This window comes from Apus apus, chromosome Z, assembly GCF_020740795.1.
Source record: "Apus apus isolate bApuApu2 chromosome Z, bApuApu2.pri.cur, whole genome shotgun sequence".
Lineage (NCBI taxonomy): Eukaryota > Metazoa > Chordata > Aves > Apodiformes > Apodidae > Apus > Apus apus.
In genome coordinates, this window is record NC_067312.1 from 71887223 (window position 1) to 71910136 (window position 22914).

The window sequence follows — 22914 nt, forward strand, 5'->3', positions numbered from 1 at the left end:
CTGACCTTGAATACTTCCAGCAAGGGGGCAGCCGCAGCTTCCCTGGACAACTGGGGCCGGTGTCTCATAACCCTCATAGTGAAGAATTTCTGCCTAAAATCTAACCTAAATCTTCCCTCTTCCAGTTTAAAGCCACTACTCCTCATCTTGTCACTCCATGCCCTTGTAAAAAGTCCCTTTCTGTCTTTCCTGTGGCCCCCTTGGGTACTGGAAGGTGCTCTAAGGTCTCCCTGGAGCCTTCTCTTCTCCAGGCTGAACAGCCCCAACTCTCTCAGCCTGTCTCCAGAGCAGAGCTGCTCCAGCCTTTGGATCATCTTTGTGGCCTCCTCTGGACTCAGTCCAACAGCTTCATATGAAAACTATGTGCTGACATAGTGGTGATTCACATGAAATTAGGAGCTGTATCTCAAGAGTGAAGTGATACTCACATATTTGCACTAAATTTATTTTAAAAAAATATTAAAAAAATCTCCAGAAAATAACTTATTAAAAGCCTTGCACCAAATAAAATTAAATACAGCTTGTGATTGCAAATGATTTGTGCACACAAGACCCTTTCTCTTTTTGTTGCTTAGGCTAAATATGTGTCCTATAATGGAAAGCAAAAAATACATGAAAAACAATATAAAGATGTACATTACATGTAAACTAAGGATATATATGAACTGGAGAGCCACACCTCCACTCCCTGATTATTTCTAGTATTAATTTTAGTGGTAAACCCTTGGATCCACGTGAATCTGTATCATTACTGTTGTTCAAAATCACACTATATTGTAATTCCAGCATTCCCCTCATCCCCTTTCTTTTTATTTTTCTCTAATTGCCTATAATTCTAAATATATACTTATATCCTAAAAATATTTTCAAAGCATAATACAGCAATATAAAAGTAGGTCATACTGACAACTGAAAGGATCTGTTGAATTTAATTTCTTTTATTAATCTGAAGTTGTGCTGTGTTATTTCTTTGTCAATCTGGAAGCAGTGCATAGTACGTCCTCTGAGCTCATTGTCTTCAGGGACTGGAGAATATAAAGAGGATAGAACTTTAATACAATAAAAAATTCAAAATAAAGGTATTTAACAATTAACCTCAGAATTACTTGGGAAAGATCAAGCAAAACTGAACAATTCTCCAAATCCCAAATGCAATCTCACTAAACCAAACACAAACAAGCAAAAACCTGCCTCTATTCATTCTTCTGTCACCCACACAAACATCTCCCATCTAGATATTCTTGTCAAGAAAAAGGAAGTATCATATGATTTCCCAGCTCGTATCAGCATGACATTAAAGTAATGCAACTGAAGCCTTTTCAGGTGACTGGTGATCCAGAGTTAACTAACTGATCCACATTATGGAACTTTCAAAATTGATACTTTTAAAACTCTGGAGAAAGCTCCTTTTTCAATAACCCAAAGCTCTGCAGTGCCACCGTGGGATATTGACAGGTACACACCAGTCCCAGTCTCCCACAGCTTTCACAGTAACTCTGTTACAATATCGTATTTCTTTCGAGCTGACAGAAGTTCCTACAGCTGAGTATTTTACAAACCCCACACATAGCTGGAGCCTTGCAGCCACGTGGGCAGTAGATGTGTATCAGGATTCTGCATTATGAATGAAGGTCACTTCTTTCTGCCTATGCCGGTGAAGCCCGTTGTACTTTGGAGGTGGAATGTCACTGAGTTCATTGTGACAGTGTTGTCTGCAGCCTGAAAATCTGCCTCCCAGAGCCTGCTGTTTTGAAGACTCTGTGCTAACCTAAAAGCAGAGGTGACAAATCTAGGTGTTCATATGGATATTTTTGACAGAATGTCTTGTAAAGAACAACCATACTTGTTTTGCAGGAACTAACCTTGAGCTGCTCTGGTTTTATATAGACTGTTTAAACAAGATTTACAGCCTGACCATTTGTAGGTAGCTATATTTGGACAACATTGTGTGTGTAAAACAAACTGCATTGAAGTCCATATATATTTCAAATATATGTGAATATATATTTAATATATATTGAAAATCTTCCAATCATTAGGAAAAGTCTGAAGGTGGAATTGCTTCTCTAAAACAGGTATGTTGGCCAGAGTGAGTAATTAAACCTTTTCATGCTCAATACTGTTTTAAAACCAGTTTCATAGGTTGTACATAAAAGGTGATGTGTGTCTGTCAGTCCAAACTATTCTCAAATTTAGAATTTACAGATCTTTTGGACAAATGTTATATTCAATAAATTGGTATCTATCTGTTTCAATTGTTCTTTTGATTTTGCAACCTATTTACTCCCTTTCCTTGATGAAGTTTGCTTTTGTACTGAACTTTTCTATTAGATTAAAGGAATATATTTTTGCCTTCTTAGAAGTTAAAAAGGGGAGAAAAAAGTCACAATAACATGAAATACAACTGTCCTCCCCTTTAAAAAAATGTTTCCTTTCATATTAGATGGCATGTGTTTGAAATGGTTTGTCTTAAGTCTCCGTTTTATTAGTTAAATTACATTATAAACCCCACTGAATTAAAAGTCCCCTATACATTTGTTCAAAGACTTGAACTGAGTGCAGGTTGTGAGGAAGCTGTCGTCTGTTATTGCACTTCCTGAATCAATACTGGTTTGAAGGAGTCACTAAGTTAATTTATGCTCTTAGTCCCACAGTGCTTGTTCAGCCTGGCAGCTGCTGAGAAGGTCACTGGAGGTAAAGCTGTGTTTCTTAAGATGTAGTAGTTCTGAGAAATCCTGGGTCACTCTAATTACTACCAGTCCAAGCTAAGAATAAAAGCAGCCTGCCTTGTGCTTCTGAGAGCCTGGTGGTGCGATGTGCCTTGGGAAAACAAAACTCCATTTTGTGATTGCAGTGGCAGTCACCTGGGATGTAGTTAGATTTACCTTAGAATGAAATCCTCAGAAATAAACCAGCTTAACTGCCTTTTGTCAGTAATTACACCCACTATGTAAATTAATCACCAAATGGGTGATTAATGGCATTTTTCTTACCAAAATGAGTTTTAGGCTGGTGTGTGTCTGCCTTCAAAAAAGTGAAGGAGCTGCCTGCTTTGTGTGGGTTAAGTTATGGTCTTCCTCTTGGAGTAACGTGTATGTTCTCCCCCAAACCAAACCAGTAGATTGCTACCTTGGCTGATAAAAGTATACACTTTTGGTTATACATACTGATCTCTGTACCTGTGACCTATCATGCCTATAAGGTCTAATCAGTCTCCATGCTGAGAATATTTTCCTAATGACCAGCCTACACTTTAGTTTGCGTATGAAATCCCTGTTTGTCTGAGAGTCCCACAGCTTTCAAAAATTGTTCCTTTTATAACAGATAATTTTCTGACCCTGCCTCCCCCTGAGCTTATGTGTATATTTGTGAAAGTGTGAGTGTGCATGAAGACATTAAGCAAATGATGCTAGACATTTTCTACTCTTTGAAGGGAAAGGTTTTCAGCTGGCCAGGTGGGAATGCTCTAATATTTCATTTTAAAAAGTGTATAAGTGTTGAAATAATGAAGACTTATACATTCTGACAGTTTCTGGGTTAAGCTTCCCTTCTGAGTAGGTTTGTTCCCTGTGACTCCAGAAAAATAAATTGTGAAAAGAGGGTAAATAGTAAAAAATAAACCTGTAAAAGATACACTCCATTATTATTTACACAGAGCTTGAGTTTAGTGAAAGGCGATAGCACTTAGTTAAGACATATTTGAAACAAGTAAAAAATAATTTATGTTGAAAACTAGATCAGAGGTATGAATCTTGTGAGATTTCCTTTGTGTCAAAAGTGAGAAGTCAGGAACATATAAACAAAATAAATATGCATTAACTATTTTTAACAATGTATATTAACTATATTTTAAGCTTTATGTTCTTTTAAGGGAATTACATATCCTTAAATGTAAACTCTGTGACTTCTGTTTGTCATGTTTTGGAGGACATTAAGAAAACTCTAATGACTTTAGGTGGGAAACCTCTACTCCCTGCAAAGACAAAATAAGTGGTCTCTATGGTAACTTCATAAAAGAGTGTATTATACTGTTTTAAGCCACTATAGTTATTTCAGACTCAAGCAGAAGTGCAATGGGTGATCATAGAACAAGAGAAACTTTAAATTACTACACTGAAGAAAAGTGTGAGCTGGTGACATTTCCAGATTGTATCACAGCTGCCAAATACACAAGGCTATTGATCCAAGTTGCTGAATACTGACCTGGTCATGATCTTACTGGTCACATGGGACTCTCACCTTTCTTTCCATGGGAAGAAGCCAGGGAAATAAATTTAGCCAGGATCGCTCATTTTAGACAGCAATGACATAATTTCCACTGAATGAGGAATCCATGGAGGCATCTTGCAGAAAAAATTCATCATATCTGTATCTCTGCCCCATTATTACAAATACTTCTGCCAAAGGAAGATCCATTATTTTTAGGTGAAATGTAGGCTTGGACACCTCTGAAAATCAATATAATCAAGAATTTGGATTGGAAGGGTGAAAAAATAATCTGAATTTTGAAAAGATTTTTCTCTGCTTATGATGCAGAAAATACACAAATATAAATAAAGCAGAAGAAGACTTTTGAGTGCCTTTTGATAATGTATAGACTACCCATTTCCTTTTTTTCAAATAATGAGTATAATTTTTTGAGCTGTGTTTCCCTTATCTTAAAAGAACAAAATACTCACTCAATTAGAGACCTGGACTACAAAAAGACCAAGGCATCCAGCATTTAATGCCTTCCCTCAGGCTGTGAAGATAAGGCATAACCTCTCTCCTAAAGGTAACCTGTTGGCTGCATTTGTCAGATTCATTTCCCCTCTCTCTCAAAATAGGGCTGCAGAAGGATGGAAGAGAAAGGATGACTTCAATAAGAGGAACCGAGCCTTATCCTCAAATATCATACAGCATTAAAAAAAACAACACTGTAGGAGTCATCCTCTGAATAGTGTCAGCTGTCTGCATAATATTTGACTAGTAAATGTTAGACTTTATGAATTTAAAACTGCATCACTGGAAGTAAATGGAAGATATGAATTATATACACCATTATTTTTGATTAATATGTTTGAATGATGCATCAGTTCTCAGTAATATTCTCAGGAAAAAATATGGTTGTAGTCACACCTAGTAATCTCACTTCCTCACTTCCCATTTACTTGAATTAAGATCAACAAACATTTCTTAGGGACCACAATATATTACAGCACTTCAGTACTTACTGAATATGACACAACACACAAGTTCTATGCAAGTTAATGGAATTTGAACAGAAAACAAAACATGACAAAACGAACCACTGAATCAACAGATAAACACAGAGCTGAAGTCACTGCAGGGGATGGTGGAAAAATATCTTACGTCTTTGAGGGAGTCAGAGGTCTGTAAAAAATACTGAGCTAAATAATGTACAAGTAGAGAAAGACTGAATGTTGTGGTGATCAACTTGGATGGCAAAGTCCCAGCAAAATTGACACCTACAAATATGCAAAATACGTTTGGCTATCTTGCAGAGTCAGATGAGTTTTAGATTTGCACTCTACACTTGTGTATGTGTATGACAGCAAGGCAAGTATCACAGTGCATCAGAGAGTAACTCATGCATCCTTCTTTCTCATCAGATGGGCTGGATCCTGCTCACTGACACCAGGAGACTTGTTTTGCAGTAAGTCCTGAGGGTTTTCTCTTGCATCTCCCCAGTGTCACTAGGGTACTCCACTTGCAGCCCTCTGCAGGCCTTCCAGTGAGCAGAGGGAGTCAGCTGCGTCCAGGGCAGATTTCCCTCTTTCCTGGCTACTCGGGAGGGTCAGGTGTAGGGCTCCATGAGGGTGGCTTCATTCTCCCTTCTGGATGTCACACTGCATGTGTGGCTTCATGGTGTGGTGGTAACCATCAGAGCTGTAGTGCCCTGGGAAGAAAAGTTTCTGCCTATTTACTGCTTTCTCTGAGCACAGTTTGTGGCAAGTCCTTTTTGGCTTGCAAACAAATCAGATCTTTTTCTTTGTGTCTTTTGTTCTCACCTTATATTTAATGCTTGGCTTTTAAGTATTCACAGAGCAAAACAAAATAGTGTTTTTCTAGATAAATAAGCAAAGTAACATGGAACATATTAGCATGTACTTGTTTTTCATTATACTGAAAATTAACTCTTCGGTCTTTGTGTTCCAGTGTCACCTGTAAGGAATAATTAAGATGGGACAAATAATGAATACCATTATAAAGAACAGTAGAACCGAGATTTCTTGACTCATTTGCAATTTTGCCTGAAGGTAACAGGATCACATAACAGCTGAGATCCTGCATAATCAGTTGAGTGAATTTAATGTAATAGTAATAGAAAAGGTTATGGTGAAGACATAGGCAAAGATGTCAGTCATGCAGCTGCTTCTACATATTACAGTCTGTGTAGCAGTCCCATTCAAATCTGTGCAGCCACCCATGGTCAAAGTCAATCACAAGTGCACACATGGTGCTGTACTGCCTTTATTACACCTGAGGGGAGCACACAGAAAAGGTACCTCTTACAGCTTTGTTCCTTCTGTTTGTGCTCATCTATCTCAAATTCTAGTCTACATTTTCAGGCACTGCTTTTCTCTCACTCCTCCCCCACTCTTTAACTTCAGTTTAATAAAGGCTGAGTATTAGTATTCATGCCTATGATCTTTCCTGTTCTCAAAGTAACTAATTCCACTGCATGCAATCAGATTGTCTCAAGATGCAAACAGATTAAGAAGAAGCCCCTGTGAAATAGTTAAGATGTGCATAGGACAACGCTGGCATTTGAAATAATTTTAGCCAGAACTGTGTCATATTAATTAGCCTTTCAACCAGATTGGTTATAAAATCTTAACTGAATTAATTTAATTAAGGCTGTTCAGAGCCGGACCATGCTTAGAAGGTATCTCAGAAACTGGAAGACCTGAAGAGTCACAGATATGCTGGGAGGGTAAGTTCAGATGAAGATTTACCCTTTTCCCTCCAGTGCCTCCATAATTAATATTCAGTCCCAATAAATTGGTTTAAAAAAAAAACAAACAAAACCAAACTCTATACTGCATAGACTTGGAGTATCATTTTTGAACAGGAGGTATTGACTGACTATGCTGCTTCTGGTGATGATGCTTGTAGTTAATAGAGCCTCATGGTCTGAATAGCTGCATGAAAGGGCCAGGTCCAGTCCTTCCCCTCCTCTTCCTCCACATTTATTTCAGTTTTTATGTGCTCCAAACTGGGGAAAGAAAGGCAAGCCATTACCATGGAAAGGGGCAGGCACTCTGAGGCAAAGAGGGAGCTGGAGTGACCTTGGATATGAGTTTACCAGTATCACTTACCCAGTCCTAAAAACCATGCCATGAGTCTTACTGATGAGACATCAATTCCTGCTGTACAGCTGGGGAAGCATAGTTGAAACCTTGTCTTTTTTCCAGTGCTTAAGTGCAAGCACAAGCATCTGTACAAGATCCATAAGGACTGGGGCTGGTCCAATCAACATTTTAATGTAGAGCTAAAGGGAAAGACACTTATTTATGGGGATAATTAATGGAAAAATGGACGTTCATCAAAGTGCCACTCTCCAGAACAGCCCAAGGTATGTGTTCTCTGGTCTAAAGTCATGTCACACCGGCCAGGAAGAACCAGTCCAGGTTGTCTTGAGATAGTAAAGGAACACTAATGAGACTTTGCCTGTTCTTCAGTCAAAACACTTCTTTGCTGCATTTCACGATGTGATCCATGCTGCAAAATGTCAATACATTCTGTTGAATCACTGTGCCATTGGAATACAAGCAAATGGATCATCAGCATATACAGAGGACTCAAAATAAGGAAAAAAGGTAGCTATGACGGAGTCCTCAGCAATTTACTAAGAGTACCAATGGAGATTTTTCACAAAATCATGCAAGATAATTTCTCAGTCACTCAGGATCAGGTAAGAACTAAGCTGTGTTCATCTGAGTCCTGGTAATATTGACCTGTTGCCTGGTGCCTGAAAGATGCATGGCACCCATCAGAAAGCACATCACCAGCTGTGCTGCAACACTATTGGCACATTTCACTCTCCTTCTACAGAAACAAGCCCTTACTCCTGCAAAAGGTTGCTCAAAATCAAGGTGCTGACTCATACGACAATTTACTGGACTGTTATATCAAGGATGTCTCAAGCAGCTCTTCTGTTTGGTATGATGAGGATGATAGATCAGTACCATACATCTCTTCATGGACCTAGAGCAGTCCAAGGTGGGCTTTGAGCAAGCTGGTCTAGTGGAAGGTGTCCCTGCCCATCCAGAGTGTTTGGAACTAGGAGATCATTAAGGTCCCTTCCAACCCAAACCATTTGATGATTCTGTGATTCTATGACTTTGAGAACATATTAGTTCATTCAGGCAGTCTGAATGTATTGCAGACATTAATCTCAATAGAATGTAACCCTTTGGAGAATAAATTAACCACTTTTTTTTTTTTTTTTTTTTTTTTCCAGATCATAGGAATGCTTGTGGTAGAGTTTAGGGAAAAGATTGCTAAATGTTTAAAAATATCCAAACTGTTTTAGTTGAAGTGCAGTCTTTTATACCATGAAGGGATTAACTGGGACATGTTTACTGAGCCATTCCTGTTACCCACTCCGTGTTTACAGATGTAAACTGTGCAGGCTATTCATACAGTTCAACAGCTGCACTGGGACTGGGCAAATTTTCCTTCACCACATCACACCTAGCACCTGGGCTGCTCTGGTTTGGAAGTCTGGCTTTAGACTCCCAGAGATATTTGGGGAATGTGACCGTTACAGTTAAACATGTTCTCACTGAAAAGCCATTTGTGAATAGAAGGTCTCATTCCCACAGCTAAACAACACTTTCTGTTACAGGTCAGAAACTGGAAAGAAAGAGAAAGGTGGAGCAGCCAATGCAAGTGGTGAGTGACATGTGCTATATATGTTTATTATATAAATAATAGGCCAGATTTTTCTGGAAGTCACTTTGGCTCCTGTCTGGAAACTGAGTATCTTCATGAATAAGAAAACTTTCTTACTTATTCCAGTCACTTGTCAGTGATGGATTTTTGAATAAAATACGAATCATTCAGTAAAGGGAAACATGGCTTTTAAACAAAGAAGTGCTTCTGACTTTCAAGTAATGCTGCCTGTTCCCATGTGAAGAAAACTCATTTATGTCAGCCTCTAAGCCAAGATAATTAAGCAAACCAGGAGCATTAGTAAAATACCCACAAACAAGTACTACACCCTACCCCCACTTATTTTTCTTAGTTGGAAGATATTTATATCAGCATACATAGGATGACCAGCTAGATTAAGTTACTGAACTTAATTAGCATCCTTGTAATACTATTCTAAAACGTTGAAGAGTAAGAGAATTAGAAAAAAGACTAATTGCACTGCTGAATATACAGATCTGGAGCCATAGATGGTGTAAGCTAATGGCTACAAATCAGGCACTTGTCTCGTTTGCAGGTGACTATGGTAGCTTTGTGAGACTTTAATAATGAGGAAAAATGCCCAGTTTCAGCAATATGTGTTCTCAGCTTTAGACTGCCAAGGAAAGAGGATGAGGCACTGACAAAGATGCTCCTTCTGCCTTGACCTAGGGCTTTGCCCTGACTTGCATCACATCCCGGACAGACCTGTACTGAGATGCTTGGATGCCTTACACCACTGCAAGTGACTGTCTTGGGAAGCACATGAGATGCTGTAGGGACAGCTTGTGCCAAGGTTGTAGGCTTGGACACTATGCTAGAAGAAATCGTGGCTTTTCAGATGTACAGCAGAAGACCTTTCATCTTCTTGACATGGTAGTTTCCAGCATGACTTCTGCAAAATTTCATACTGTACTTGTTGAAATGGAGGTTGTTTATTTTCTTTTGCATCCTCTGAAGACAGAAGCAAAGGGGCCAGCTTGTAAAACAAACAAACAAACAAACAAACAAACAAACAAACAAATTTGAACTAGCAGCAAGAACAGTGTGCTGCAAGTTCAATACGGTTTGTCTACATTAACTGACAGTTTATATAACCTTCTTCATCTAGTCCTAGGCAGCCCTCCTAGCCCCTTTTCTTTCTCTTTACCCTTTCCCAGACTACTTCCTCATTCTAGTCTAATCTTATCAGTCTGTAGTTTTCCTTTCTCTTTGGTAGTTTTTATTCTCTCCATGTCCAAAGCAGAGGATGCGGCCCTTCACACAGTCTGGGTCTCAATGGCAGCATTTTTGAAATAGCTCTTATCTTCAGTCCACGGGTCAGTGCATTTTTCAACTTGGCAGTACAGACCTGGTGCTGCTAATTTATTTCCTGTGTCAGTGATGCAAGAATAGGCATCCTGAAAAACTGTAAGAGAAAAAGGTACTGTGCAGGTAAATATGTATCCAACTTGTGCGCATGCCCTGGAAAGACAGGGTAATTTTCATGTGGCTCATCTCTGTGATGAAGGCTACTCTATGCCAAATTAAGCCTAAAGTAGAAAGCAGTACGGTGTATTTCAGTTTTGGTATTTTTACAGTTTAGGAAAAACTACATAGACCTGGATGTAGAGAATTTTCTGTAGACAATACCACTAGTTCTTCTTTTCACTTCTACTTAGACAGAAAAAAATGTACTTGGCATGTTTAGTGACTACTCAATCTCAGCACTGTGAGATCCTCCTGGAAGGTATGTCAAAACACATGGAAGACAGGGAGGTGACTGCATACAGCCAACATGGCTTAACCAAGGGCAACTTATGATTAACCATTACAGTGGCCTTCTATGATGGACTGATTGCATCAATGGACAAAGGAAGCGCTATGGGTATCATCTACCTGAAGTGCAAACATCAGCTAAGCCCCATAGCTGCTGCCTCTCTCTATTCCACCAGCAGGACAGAGAAGACTAAAAGTGAGAAAGCTCTTGGGTTGAGATAAAAAAAGCTTAATGAATGAAAGAAAGGGTTAGAGCCCCTCTAGCCACCAAGTGTTGCAAAGTCAATCAGTCACCACTTCCCACAAGCAGGCTCCTGCCCTGCTGGTCTCTGAGCAATGGTTTCCTTTCTGCAAAGCCTCTTCTAAGCAGTGAAGAAAGGCAAATTCATCCCAGCCAAACATGGTACCAAAGTCTGTAGTGTACCGGTCCATGGTGTCTACCTCATATTGTCCGACACTTTCATGAGAACATGCTGTATCACTTTTAAAAGGACTTTGATCTGGAGTCAATGGATCACATATACATTTTATGTCTGACAGTCTGTATTTTATTGCATTTATTGTGGTCAAGGCAATAAAATAGAGAAATCTCTACCGCTCCTACTGACCTCTTGTAACATCCCATAAAACAAATATATTTCAGGATGTTTCTTTAATTTGCTTTTTATTTTCCAATCTGATGTAAACATTTAGTGACCTTTCCTACCATTTTTTTGAGGGCTGATATCCTTTATCTTGTCATATGGCCCTCAGAAACATGCCTACTGACTGATTATCTGATGTGCAGCCTGAGATAACCACAACAGATTAGCTTGTAAACCAGCGAGAAAACAGCACCAGAAACATTATGAACGTGTTCTGATCATTTGACCACAGAATCATATAGCAGAATGGTTGAGGTTGGAAGAGACCTTAAAGATCATCAGATTACAACTCCCCTGCTATAAGCAGGGACACCTCTCACTAGACCAGGCTGCACAAAGCCTCATCCAACCCAGCCTTAAACACCTCAAGGTAGAGGACTTCCACAACCTCCCTGGGCCACCCTCATGGTGAATAATTTCTTTCTGATCTCTAACCTGAATCTCCCCTCTTTCAGTTTAAAACCATTTACCCCTTGTCATATCACTGCCCTCCCCAGCTTTCCTGTAGCCCCTTCAGGTACTGGAAGGTCTCCCCAGGGCCTTCTCTTCTCCAGGCTGAATTTCCTCAGGTTATTCGTGCTTCCCATATATTCCTGTCTTTGTGGAGTCTATTTCTAAACTGACACATACTATACCAAACAACTGGTATTGTTACGAACGTATACATTTCACTGCACTCTTAGCAAGCTAAATTGTGAGATCTAGACATGTTTCCATATTCTTATGTTCAGAAGCATTTAAATACATATATTTGCACCTCCCCAAATGTTAATGCTAATACATATTGAAAGATAATTTGTGATAAATGCAGTTATAAAGCTATGCAACAGACACACAGAGCCTGCCTTGCATGTCTAATATTCCTAATTTAAGGCAGTCTTTTGCATCCTAAAGTTTACTTCTCTATTAATTATGAACTTAAAAAAAAAAAAAAGTTTTTATCAGTAATATTATCTTCTGCTTTGTTGTATTTTATTTCATAAGGCTCAGTGATCACAGGTCAGTTAGCAATCACTAAGTGAGAAAATTAACCTTTTGTTATTTGAATCTAAAGTACAAAGTAAGCGTCATTTTATTTACCACAGAAGTATCAGAGACTACATATTTCATAATGATGTAGAGCGTTGATATGCATGTTAATTCCTTGAGCTCATTAGCAACAGGTAAGGGAGGATGGACACTGATAAATAGTTGCTATTCTGAAGAGAATTACTCATTATTTTCTCTCATTGTCTTCATTAGAGTTCCTGGGATTCTACATTATGAAGAATGAGAGGAAAAACCACTTTTCATTTCTTCAAGAACAGGCCCTCTGTTTCATGAAAGAGTTGCAATTTATAATTAAAAATCAGAAAGATTCAAGACGTTTATTACCAGAAATTCATGACTGAAGTGCTAACATTCAGCCATTACTCATCAAAAGTAATCTTTTTGTGTGGCTGTTATATTCTCATTTTTATGACTGGTAGAGATATGTAATAAAAAAATTTGCAACATCAATTCTGTGACTTTTCTGTTGAAAGATGACATGCCATTAGTGTTCAGACTGCATGTTTGGGAGACAAGGTACCTCTCATCAAGACATAATTGTGGACAGTTTTTATCTTCAACAGATGTTTTTTGGTGAGAGGACACCAGCTGAAATGGATATGAAGACAAGGCATGTACATCTATGGGCTTATTCTGGATCAGTATGGAGCAAAGAACTGAATCTACAAAAGTAGCAGGAGTACAAAAAAACCTGTATATATATTTTTTAACCTCACTGTTTAAAACAGGAAGTGAATGGCTTTTCCACTCACTACTTTAACCTCTATGCCTCTTCAGAAATTGAAGTGATACAATTAATTAAACTAGGAAGTTTTGGAGAGCAGGCTGTACAGAAATAAAGTGAAGAAAGGCAAGGGCATGAGCAAGCACTGGCCCTGCTTTAGCATCTCTGCTGGAAGTCTCATAGCAGGTCTGCACTACAGCCACTGTTTATCTTTTCAGAATCTGCCTATGCAGGAGTGGAGAAGAGAGGATAAAGACTGATAAATATCCCCAAGGAATAAAGGAAATGGAATTGTCACCTTACATTTCTGGTGCTCATTCAGAGAGCAGCAAGATGGAAACCTATTTTTAGACTCATTCAAACCTTTGCTTTTTTATCTGAAAGAACAAAGGGAACACATTGAAGGGAGTGCAGCATCACAGTTGATTTTGCCAGAAACAAACTTACATACCTCAAAGACCCCATGAATGAACCCAGGAAAATGTCACATCATACCTCTGTTCCACATTTGCTGCCAGTGAGGGTGAGATAAATTGTATCTCCTTCAAGGTATTGCCATATAAATGCTTCAAAAATAACCTCATTTTTCAAAAGTTTTATTGTTAAGTTTGAAGACTAGACAAGGTCATACTGGTTTTACATCGTTCTACATGATTTAAGTATATACAAAACCATTTGAATATTACACAGCTTGAAAGGTTGCAAAGGTCATTGTGTCTGAGATACTTCTGTACTTACTGACACATCAGAAGCCAGCACTGAATATATTTCATATTTGTTGTATAGCAAAGATACACTCATTTAGTATCCTTAGTCTTCAAGACTGACCACTAATTTGTATGCAGCCATTCCAAAAGAGAAAGTCAACCTCAAAACCAGAGCCAGCTAACATGATGAGCCCTTAGCATAACACAGAGAAAACAGCCTTGTACTGTTGCTGTATTTCCTAGGTCATAAACGTAGCACATTACAGAGCTACAGAAGGTTAAGTCTGCCTACTAATACTTAACTGGTTCAGGGTGAAATTTAATAAGAACATTCTCAGTCTTGTTCAATGCCATTGTTACAATTAATACAGAAGTCAAGAATAATTTCAGAGTGTTTCTCCATCCCCCCCTTAAAAAGACATAACCTGTCCTGCACTTATCTCTGGTTTGGGGATAGTAGTTTATTTCACTGGCAGAGTAGAGTCATGTTAATTTGTAACTTGCCCCTTATGTCAGTGGTGCTCACCAAGACAGGGAAATAAAATTAAAGGGAAAAATCTTACTTTTAGACCACCATCTGATTCTCATCTGTTTTGTTAAATCTGAACTTCACCACAGAAACCAGGAATTATTTCAGACATACACTGCTGACACGGTGACCAGAATTTGGTACTATGGCTGCACAATGCCATTGAAAGAAAACTTCTTGGTACCTAAGGAATAATTTCATTAGAAAAAAAACCAGTATGTTAGTTGAAATTATAAGGGCATCACATACATTATGTTTTATAAAAGATAACAATGTTACCATGATGCATGAAGCTTTCTTTGCAGGTCGTGAAGACTGCTGGCAGATGAAACCTGACACAGGATGTAGGATGAAAATACTCAACTCTAAATTAATACAAAATATAATTATTATGTTAGGTATCATGAAAAGGCTGTTTTTATATGCAGATGTCTGGATAGCAATTAAATTAGTAAACCAAGAAAGATTAATACAAAGCCAAAACTGAAGTAGCAAAGGATGAGTAACATTAAAAAAGTCACTTCAGAACACAGAACAAATATTTTAAAAGAACATTAAAAAATGTTGGCAGACTAGGGGCCTCATTTTCTGAAATGGGTACATGTAACTAGTGAAATAGCGACATGCTGTTCTTCATATCTGTAATCAAATTCAGGTTTAATTACTCTCCCACAGTAGGAAAATGTTTTCGGTCATCTTTAAATATTGTGTGTGGTCTAAAGATAAAAATATTACCTTTTTTAATTACTATTTTTGGTGTTGTAGCACCAAGAGTGCAAAACATGGTCAGTAGGTAATTTAGAACAAAACTTGTCCTTCACTTTCCAGAATTCTTTTGCTCTTCGTAAGTACCAGTAACGATTGACTTTCTCTTCAAAATTGCTCACTGTGCTTGAAGACCACTCCATATATACATTGTTAAGGAATGCTGTTAACACAGTTACAGACAAGACATTAACAGTCTAGTGGCTTTTGTTATGCAGCACAAAGTAAAAAATAAAGAACAAACTTAGCAGTGTTGCACAGGACCTCAACATTTCTTACACATACTTTTACCTTTACAAGACTCTTCTTTATAAGTCTTTAAATGTCTAAGCCTTATAAAATAAATAATTGTATAAATACAGTTTAAGGATTAAGTCATTTTATAGAGGCAGGGTGTTCTGTTTGTTAAAATGTGACAGTTTAAGTGACACTATCAGAAAACCGCCACCAATATATCCCCAATTCTTGTATGTAAAATTCCTGGCTGCTATTCTAGAGTCTTTCACAGTTCAATGGATACTATATTTTGTCTGTGGTGGAGAATGTGTGATTGAATGCAGGTTTTGGAAATCCAAACCATTTTGTTTCCAAAGTAAACTGCCCTTCACAGACTGTGGGCCAACTAGTTGTTTGCCTGGGAAGCAGCACCCAGGTTCATTCTTCAGTGTTTCAGTGAGAATGTAACAGTGGCAAAAAAAAATTAGGTCAGTGACATTTGCTAAAACATGCAGCTATCTATCTACTTATCTATCTATCTATATACCTATCTATCATCTCTCTCCACATCAGCATGTTATGAAATCAAAAGAATGGTTGTAATGCCAAATGCTGTTATTTCAGGTAACATAAAAAGTCCCATCGCTCCTTGTCCCAGGATGTTTGTAGACATAGGTGCTACTCTAAAATAGTCATAGAGCACTTTATTCCAAGGAAACCTGCAGTGCTCATAGCAGTTGGTATCATTATCTCTATCATCAGGGGAAACTGAGGCATAGGGGAGGATGTCTTCCCTATTGCTCCACTTTTCCTCCTAAAGTTTACTTTTAAACTGGGGTCCTTGACGGCTATTAAAAATGTTAAAACAACATAGTGTGTGTGAAGCATTTCTGCAGATGAAGCATGATAAAACCAGCCTCCCTCATGGGTCACCACCACATGTCTGAAAGGATGTTTTTGAGATTGGAGTGTGCCAAAGGCCCAGCTTTGATGAACTCCTATGACACCTTGTGCCTTCATGCCTGGGAGGGAGGCTGTGACCAACATGGCAAGAAAAGCCTACTGAGGGGGCCTCCTGGCAGTAAGGGAGACATTCCTCCTGTGTGTCTTTTAGCATCTGATTCCTTCACCCCACATTTACCTCCTTCCAGAAATTAAGGATGTTTCTGACAGAAGTAATTGGGCTGGCAGCTCCATCTAAGGTTGTGTCACAAAAGGGGTTCATGATTTCTGATGCCAGGTGTGCTTAAGATGAGATGACACAAGTATCCTGATGCCTCACCCCAGCCTCCTTGAAAAAGTGCCTCTCACGCAGAATTAATAAACTTTGGCAGATTCGTTAACTTCATAATATACTGATAGCAGATTTTGTTCCATATGAAAACAGATCATCTCTTTCAAGGAAAGTAACATTAGTGGCGATACCAAACAGAAAAGATGGAGGTCATGTCTACAGCATGCAAGCTAGAGAAGGAAAATGGGGTTAGTTGGGAAAACCATTTAGGTGCACCGACTCTGCTGTACAGACAAAAGTGATGAAAGGTAGCTTGTAATATCACAGGTACTGTGTTTTACAGTACCATAAAGTATCTTCCAAAATATATGTGATAAATACTGACAGTGTTTGATAGGCACAATTACTATAATGCAGTCATCCCCAAGTAAACTTATTGCTAAAAGCTGCAGTATCACTTTTTGCAAGTAAGATGACAATGTGATTTATGGAGAATTCATCAGCCCAACATTTCTAAAGCTGCAAATGAGCTTTGTCATGCTATTTCTCTTCTCTTGTAAAAAGGATGCTGCTGTTTTTTTCCCTAACATGTTTCAACCAGTGTGAACAACTCAAAGGAAAACTAGAAAGATTCCACAGCAGAAGGGACAACACTATCAGATTTCAAGGGCAAAATCGGATTGGATCATTTAAAGGGCAGGCTTAGACCTCCTTGCGAAAGACAGTTAGCGGCCTACCATAAAATGAGCACTTGTTCATGACAGTGAACATGATCACCCAGCATCCTACAGGCTTTGCACAGTTTCTTCTACGGAGGGGCTTTTAGCTACACCGAGCGCTGTGATGCTGGAGGGAGACGTGCCTCAGTCCTCCACTGCGCAGCCCAGCAGCTCCGACCGCAGGGTGATCCTGCCGTACCACGACCACGGGAGGATGCGGATGTGCCGGGCGTAGATTGGAGGGTCGATGACGTTCTTACGGTGTGTGTCATTGTCAAAATTTCCCTGGAACACCTGAAGGGCAAGAAACGAGAAGATTGAGGCCCGGGTGGCTTAAGAAGAGCTGTGGTACACCCTTGACATCTCTGGGCACCTCCTTGATCTCCATGTTGAGTTTTGACCGTCTGGGCACCCAACTGATGCTGGAAAGACCAGTTGCTTTTGCTAAAACCTGCAGACTTCACAGTATGGCAGATACCTCAGAGCTGGGTATGAGTGTGGCACACTTGGCCCTGGTGTAGATTTGGCCTTCAATTCAAAGCTTAATCTGCTGTTCTGTCAAGCCCTGGGGCCTCACTCTAAAAGTTACATAAAAATGATTAACATTTAAAAAATTAAATGTCTTTTTACTTGGCATTTCTATTACGCCAAATTAATCCCAGGACATCCTGTTATTGTTTCCAACAAAATAAAACGAATAATTAAAGTTCAGAATAACTTATTGTATCACTTCTGAATGCAGCTTGGATGCAACTATGTAAAACCTTGTGAAGTTAGTGATTATCAAGGATGTTATCTTGTCAAACAAATTTCAGTGTATGAATTCAGGGCATCTGTTTGTGATCAGGGTAAAAAATCCTAGCATGGTACAGTGCCTGTTAAGATGCTGTTTTCCACTAGTGGGGGTTAACTAATACATCAGTGAGCTCCCAGCCTTCTGTCTGTGTTACAACAATGCTGGATTTTTCCCCTGGCAGCCACTATTTAAATCCAAAGGCCACGGCACCACTTTTTGACAAAATGATCAAATTATTCTCTTGAGATATTTTTCAGTTTTTATGGGAAATGTTCATTCTCTTCAAATGTCAGACAATTCACTTTTCATTTGTAAAAACTGTATCTAATGGTTTTTTGACTTGGAATGAATGACTTTCATCTGCATCATGCAGAGAAGGAATATGGACCTCCTGGATGTGCTTATAGGGCTGTTATTAGTGCTAAATAACGTTTCTTGCAAATTCTTACGGAAAATGTCAGAGGTTGAATTCAGAATAGGCTCATCTACTATTTTAGCCCTCAAGCTGGTTCTTTCATGACATGTTTACAAAACACTACATGAAAATCTTCACTTTTTGGTTTCTACGCTGCATCTTTTCTTTGAATTTTGAAAGCTTCTCTCAAGTGCTATCAATTTGGCATCTCAAACAAAACACGTATTCCCCACAACTGACGCTCTTTCACAAGTGACAAATTTGCTTTCTTCTCTGGCATCTCACTAACACAGAGCTGGGAGCATTAAAGCATCTAGGAATTAAGATGGATGGATAAAACTGGAGACAGACTGACCACAGAAACAACAGTATTGTGAGTGTAAGTAAAAAAATATATTTACCACAGGAAAAATGGTTTGTTGCCCAAGAATAGTGCTGAATACATAAATCAGGTGGAGTACTTGGGCTAACAAGATTGCACCTGAATTTGAGTTTCATTTGTGGCCATACAACATAAATGCAGTAAGCTTATTTTGACAGTTACAGAGTGGCACCCTCAATGTACAATATGCAGCTAGGAAAGCTTAAAAGTATTTTTTTTTTTTTTTTTTTTTAATTTGATTTCTTGGGCATGCATGCAATATATCTGTTGATATTTTTTACCCAGCAATGCAGAACTGCAGACAATTCTTGCTGCAGAGCTATTGGAAAATTCTTTTAGTCTGTTCTGTTTTCCAAACTGGAGATGTATTTCAGAGATGACATTGAAATGAAGGCTTAGAACAGAAAATGTTGTTTACCAGAACCCACGTACAGCCCCAGTATTTATAACTTCATGTAACTGTACAAAAAAAAAAAAAAAAAAGCGATGCAAACCAAGCAACCTGCTCATTTACTGAGCCCAGTAAAATAAGAATTAAATTTTATTTCTAATTCATGCATTATTTCATTAGCATTTGGAGTCAAACTCATCTATTTCAGAGGTTAATTCACCTTCCCTCAAAATTCAAGATTCAGTTTCAAGAAAGTAACTAAACATGCTACATCAGAAAAAGGATTTTAGGGAAATAAAGCTATCAGAAATTGAGAGAAGCATTGTCAGTATCCACAAATGTGACCTGAAGAAAATACAATATTCCAAGAGGAAATTTACTTGATGTTTTTGTTGTGGAAAAATTTCTTATGGGAAAAAAAAATAAAATTATCACTCTTCAGTTTATTTCAGCCTAAGTTCCCTAGTGCAGTCAAGAAATTTGGAAAGATTGCAAATGACAAAGGACAAAATCCATACATCCAATTAATCAGTAGAAGAGAATGTAATTTTTCTTTAACTACCTGTTGCTTTATGCCCAAACAGTCAATATTAAAAGAATCACACAAGCAATTAAAAACTCTTGAGGAGCTGATAGCCTCATACCACAAATGTTCACTCCTCACATTTCTTTCTAAGAAATTTTTCTGAGCACACAACACCTCTGAAGACTGCATCCAAGAAGCTGATGTTGGAGTTATAATACACAGTTCTATGTAATTTTTCAGATTAAAAAAACAGTCAAATGACAATAAAACTCAAGCTGATTAGTGGTGAAGGAATAAAAAGCAGAGTGTAAGTCATTCACATGCCAGTGCATAAAGCTGGCACGTATCTTCATTTTGAGTTCCAGGTGGGTGCAGGTATGGTCCTGCAAATATGCAGAGCAAAGCGGCAAGATGGCCACAAGCACAGAAGAATGTCCTTTTACAAATTATTAAATTGAATGAGACTCTTCAGCCTGAAAGGAGATGTAAGAAATGCCTATAGAATCGTAAGTGGCATGGGAAAATCAATAGCAGGCAATGTTGTATTCTTCCCTTACCAGAGCGAGGGGACAAGGAGTGATTTGTCCTGAGCCACCTAACACATAATTAAATTGTGGCACAGTTTCCACAGCCTTTAACTTCTGTTCCAAGATCAAACAAATTGTTAGCGGCAAAATCAACGAAGGCTATTAAAAATATAAAAAGAAAGCCAGAGACTGGGAAGATACACTAGGGAAGAGTAACAGCCCTGTGTTTTTATTACTCCAGTCATCTGCTGCAGGATGCTGCCTCCCTTAGACAAAGCTTCAGCCTCACCCAACCCAGTGGCTCCCACATTACAAGGTGCTTGTTCTTGTTAAAGTGGACTGAAGCTCCTGCATTTTGGTAATCTTGTTGTAGAATGTTAAAGATTTTACAGTGGGGATCTCTATTTATGTCCGTCTGCATATTTAAAAGGTGGAACTTTCTAAAACATTTACTCAGCAGCTTCAGCAAGTTTACAAATACACATCCTGAACACACACGTGTAGCTCCTCTGAAGCTGGAACTTTTACAGCTGCTAGTAAAATTAAAAAGTAGAAAACACATGCTGCTGTACTTTTAAGTATGATGGCTTATTTTATGATCAGTTCATGAAAGAGAATGAAAACCTGGAAAATATGTACTGATATTCTCTGCAAAGAAGATTTCTGAAATATAAATGAGTCTTGTTTATAACGGGATGTCTTGCCTTCAAACACTGGCTAAGATTTTCAATAGGTCTAAGGTTTTTAAGGTATAAGCAGCAAATCCAAATAAGAAAGTGAATTGATTCAGATTTTAAACAGAAAACTATTCTGTTTTATTTAGATGAAATACCTGAAGATGAATAGCTTGGGAAAAGTGGAATTTATGACAAAGAATGTTTACTTTGCTCCAGTTGTAGAGGTGGAAACCAGGTTTCAGGGCACATGCATTAACAGGTGGCTGCACTGGGAAAGATTCCTTGTTGTGTGGTGCCAATGGATGTGCAAGAAGGATAAAAATTCTCTTCACAAAGAATCTTTCCAGATCTAATGTCTTGCGGATGCTTAAATTGCATGAAAAGTCTGCATCAGCGACAGCATTATTGATTTCTGCTATTTATGATAATGGCTGAGTTGAGACTTTAATATTCAAGCCTCAGAGGTCAAGTCACTTGAGTTGTCTGCTGTACTTAGGCATTTTTTTTTATTCTGAGCAGAATGTTTTAAATATGCTATTTCATGGAGCAATTAATTCTGCTCATATTACAGGCAGATTATTTTAAAATAATAGCTAGACCTAGCTTCTGTTTGGAGTTTCCTTCAGTCTTAATATTCAGATAGATAAAGGGGACACTGTTCTTTTAAAGTCTAAAAAAACCCCAAACCAACAAAAACTGCATTAAAAGTAATTTTTGACAGCCATATTTCTTTTTCTTGGGAACATATTGCTTCTTTCTTTATTACTATTCACTTAAGAATTCACACTTTTGAACAGACCATTTATTTGCTTTGAAGTTTTTCTTCTTGGTTGAGTAACTCTTCTCACTGTCAAAAGTTACCTGTGAAAAACACTAGGTAAAACATTGTGAAATAGATCATGATTTACAGTAGAAGTGATGTCTATAGGCATATCCTCCATCCTCCATCTTGTGGAAGATGCTTTCACCTATAAAAGACTGGGAAGGTTTTTTTTTTTAATATAATTTATATACTTGTGTATGCGTATGTGTATGTGTGCACCCATGTTTTTGGAGTGATCATGAGGAGTAAAAAGGCATTCTTTTGTTTCAGTTGGTACAGGTGAAATTTCTGTGGGTTGGTTTAAATTTCCACTCTTGATCTTAGCCATCCAGGACTGGCTGAAGAGTCTGGAGTTGGTTGCCATGCAATGGATAGCTATGCAAAAGGGTCCAGTGCCAGGACTGTTTTTTCCCTTTATGTGATACAGGACACATGTATTACATGATTTTTATTGTTCCTTTAAGTTCAGAAGAGGTATCAGGCAGATGAAACTTTTAAACTTGCAAAACACAGTGTCATATTCTTGTTTGTTCCACTTGATTAATCTACTGACGTTACTAAAATGGGACTTTATTGTACTTAGTTTAGAAGTGCTTTAAGATAGAAGGTTCAAAGCCAAGCAAAAAGAGATATATTTTGAAGACCAACTTATCTCCAGAAATGCTTACAGAAATTCAAGGTGGAGACTGTTAATATGAGCATGTTGTATTTTTTCAGCTCTTAGTACAGTATGAAGGAGAAAGATATGTGTGCTGGAGGCACAACCTAGAAGAGTGTAGCTAGATCATAATCTGATACAAATCATGTTGACACATCCAAAAGGAATAGAAGTCTTCCATAATTTAAACCAATGATAAACAAAATTTACAATACCACAGTTATATTAGAAATATAATTTTAAATAATACTAATAAATAAAATTACTTTAAAGAATATTCTTTAACTATGCCAAGTACATAGTTTATAGGTAGAAATGGAATCTATCAATGTAAATCAGGTGTTAAAGTAATTAAACACCATACAGAAATCCATTAACAAATGTAGCAGCAAGATTTTTAAACTAACACAATCTAACTTTTCATTTATAAGTAAGTTCCTATTTTCCATTCCTA

The 22914-nt window shown here is 38.1% G+C and overlaps 1 protein-coding gene across 2 annotated transcripts in view; it reads right to left on the reverse strand.

The window, feature by feature from the left end:
* Positions 1–13675: 13675 nt before the first annotated feature.
* Positions 13676–22914, reverse strand: part of EDIL3 (EGF like repeats and discoidin domains 3) — a 247748-nt gene continuing 238509 nt past the window's right edge. For both annotated transcript variants that reach the window (XM_051643225.1, XM_051643224.1), the window contains one exon: positions 13676–17559. In XM_051643225.1, coding sequence (XP_051499185.1) covers positions 17410–17559 — 150 coding nt within the window. In that variant the 3' untranslated portion in view covers positions 13676–17409. The remainder of the gene's footprint in view (positions 17560–22914) is intronic.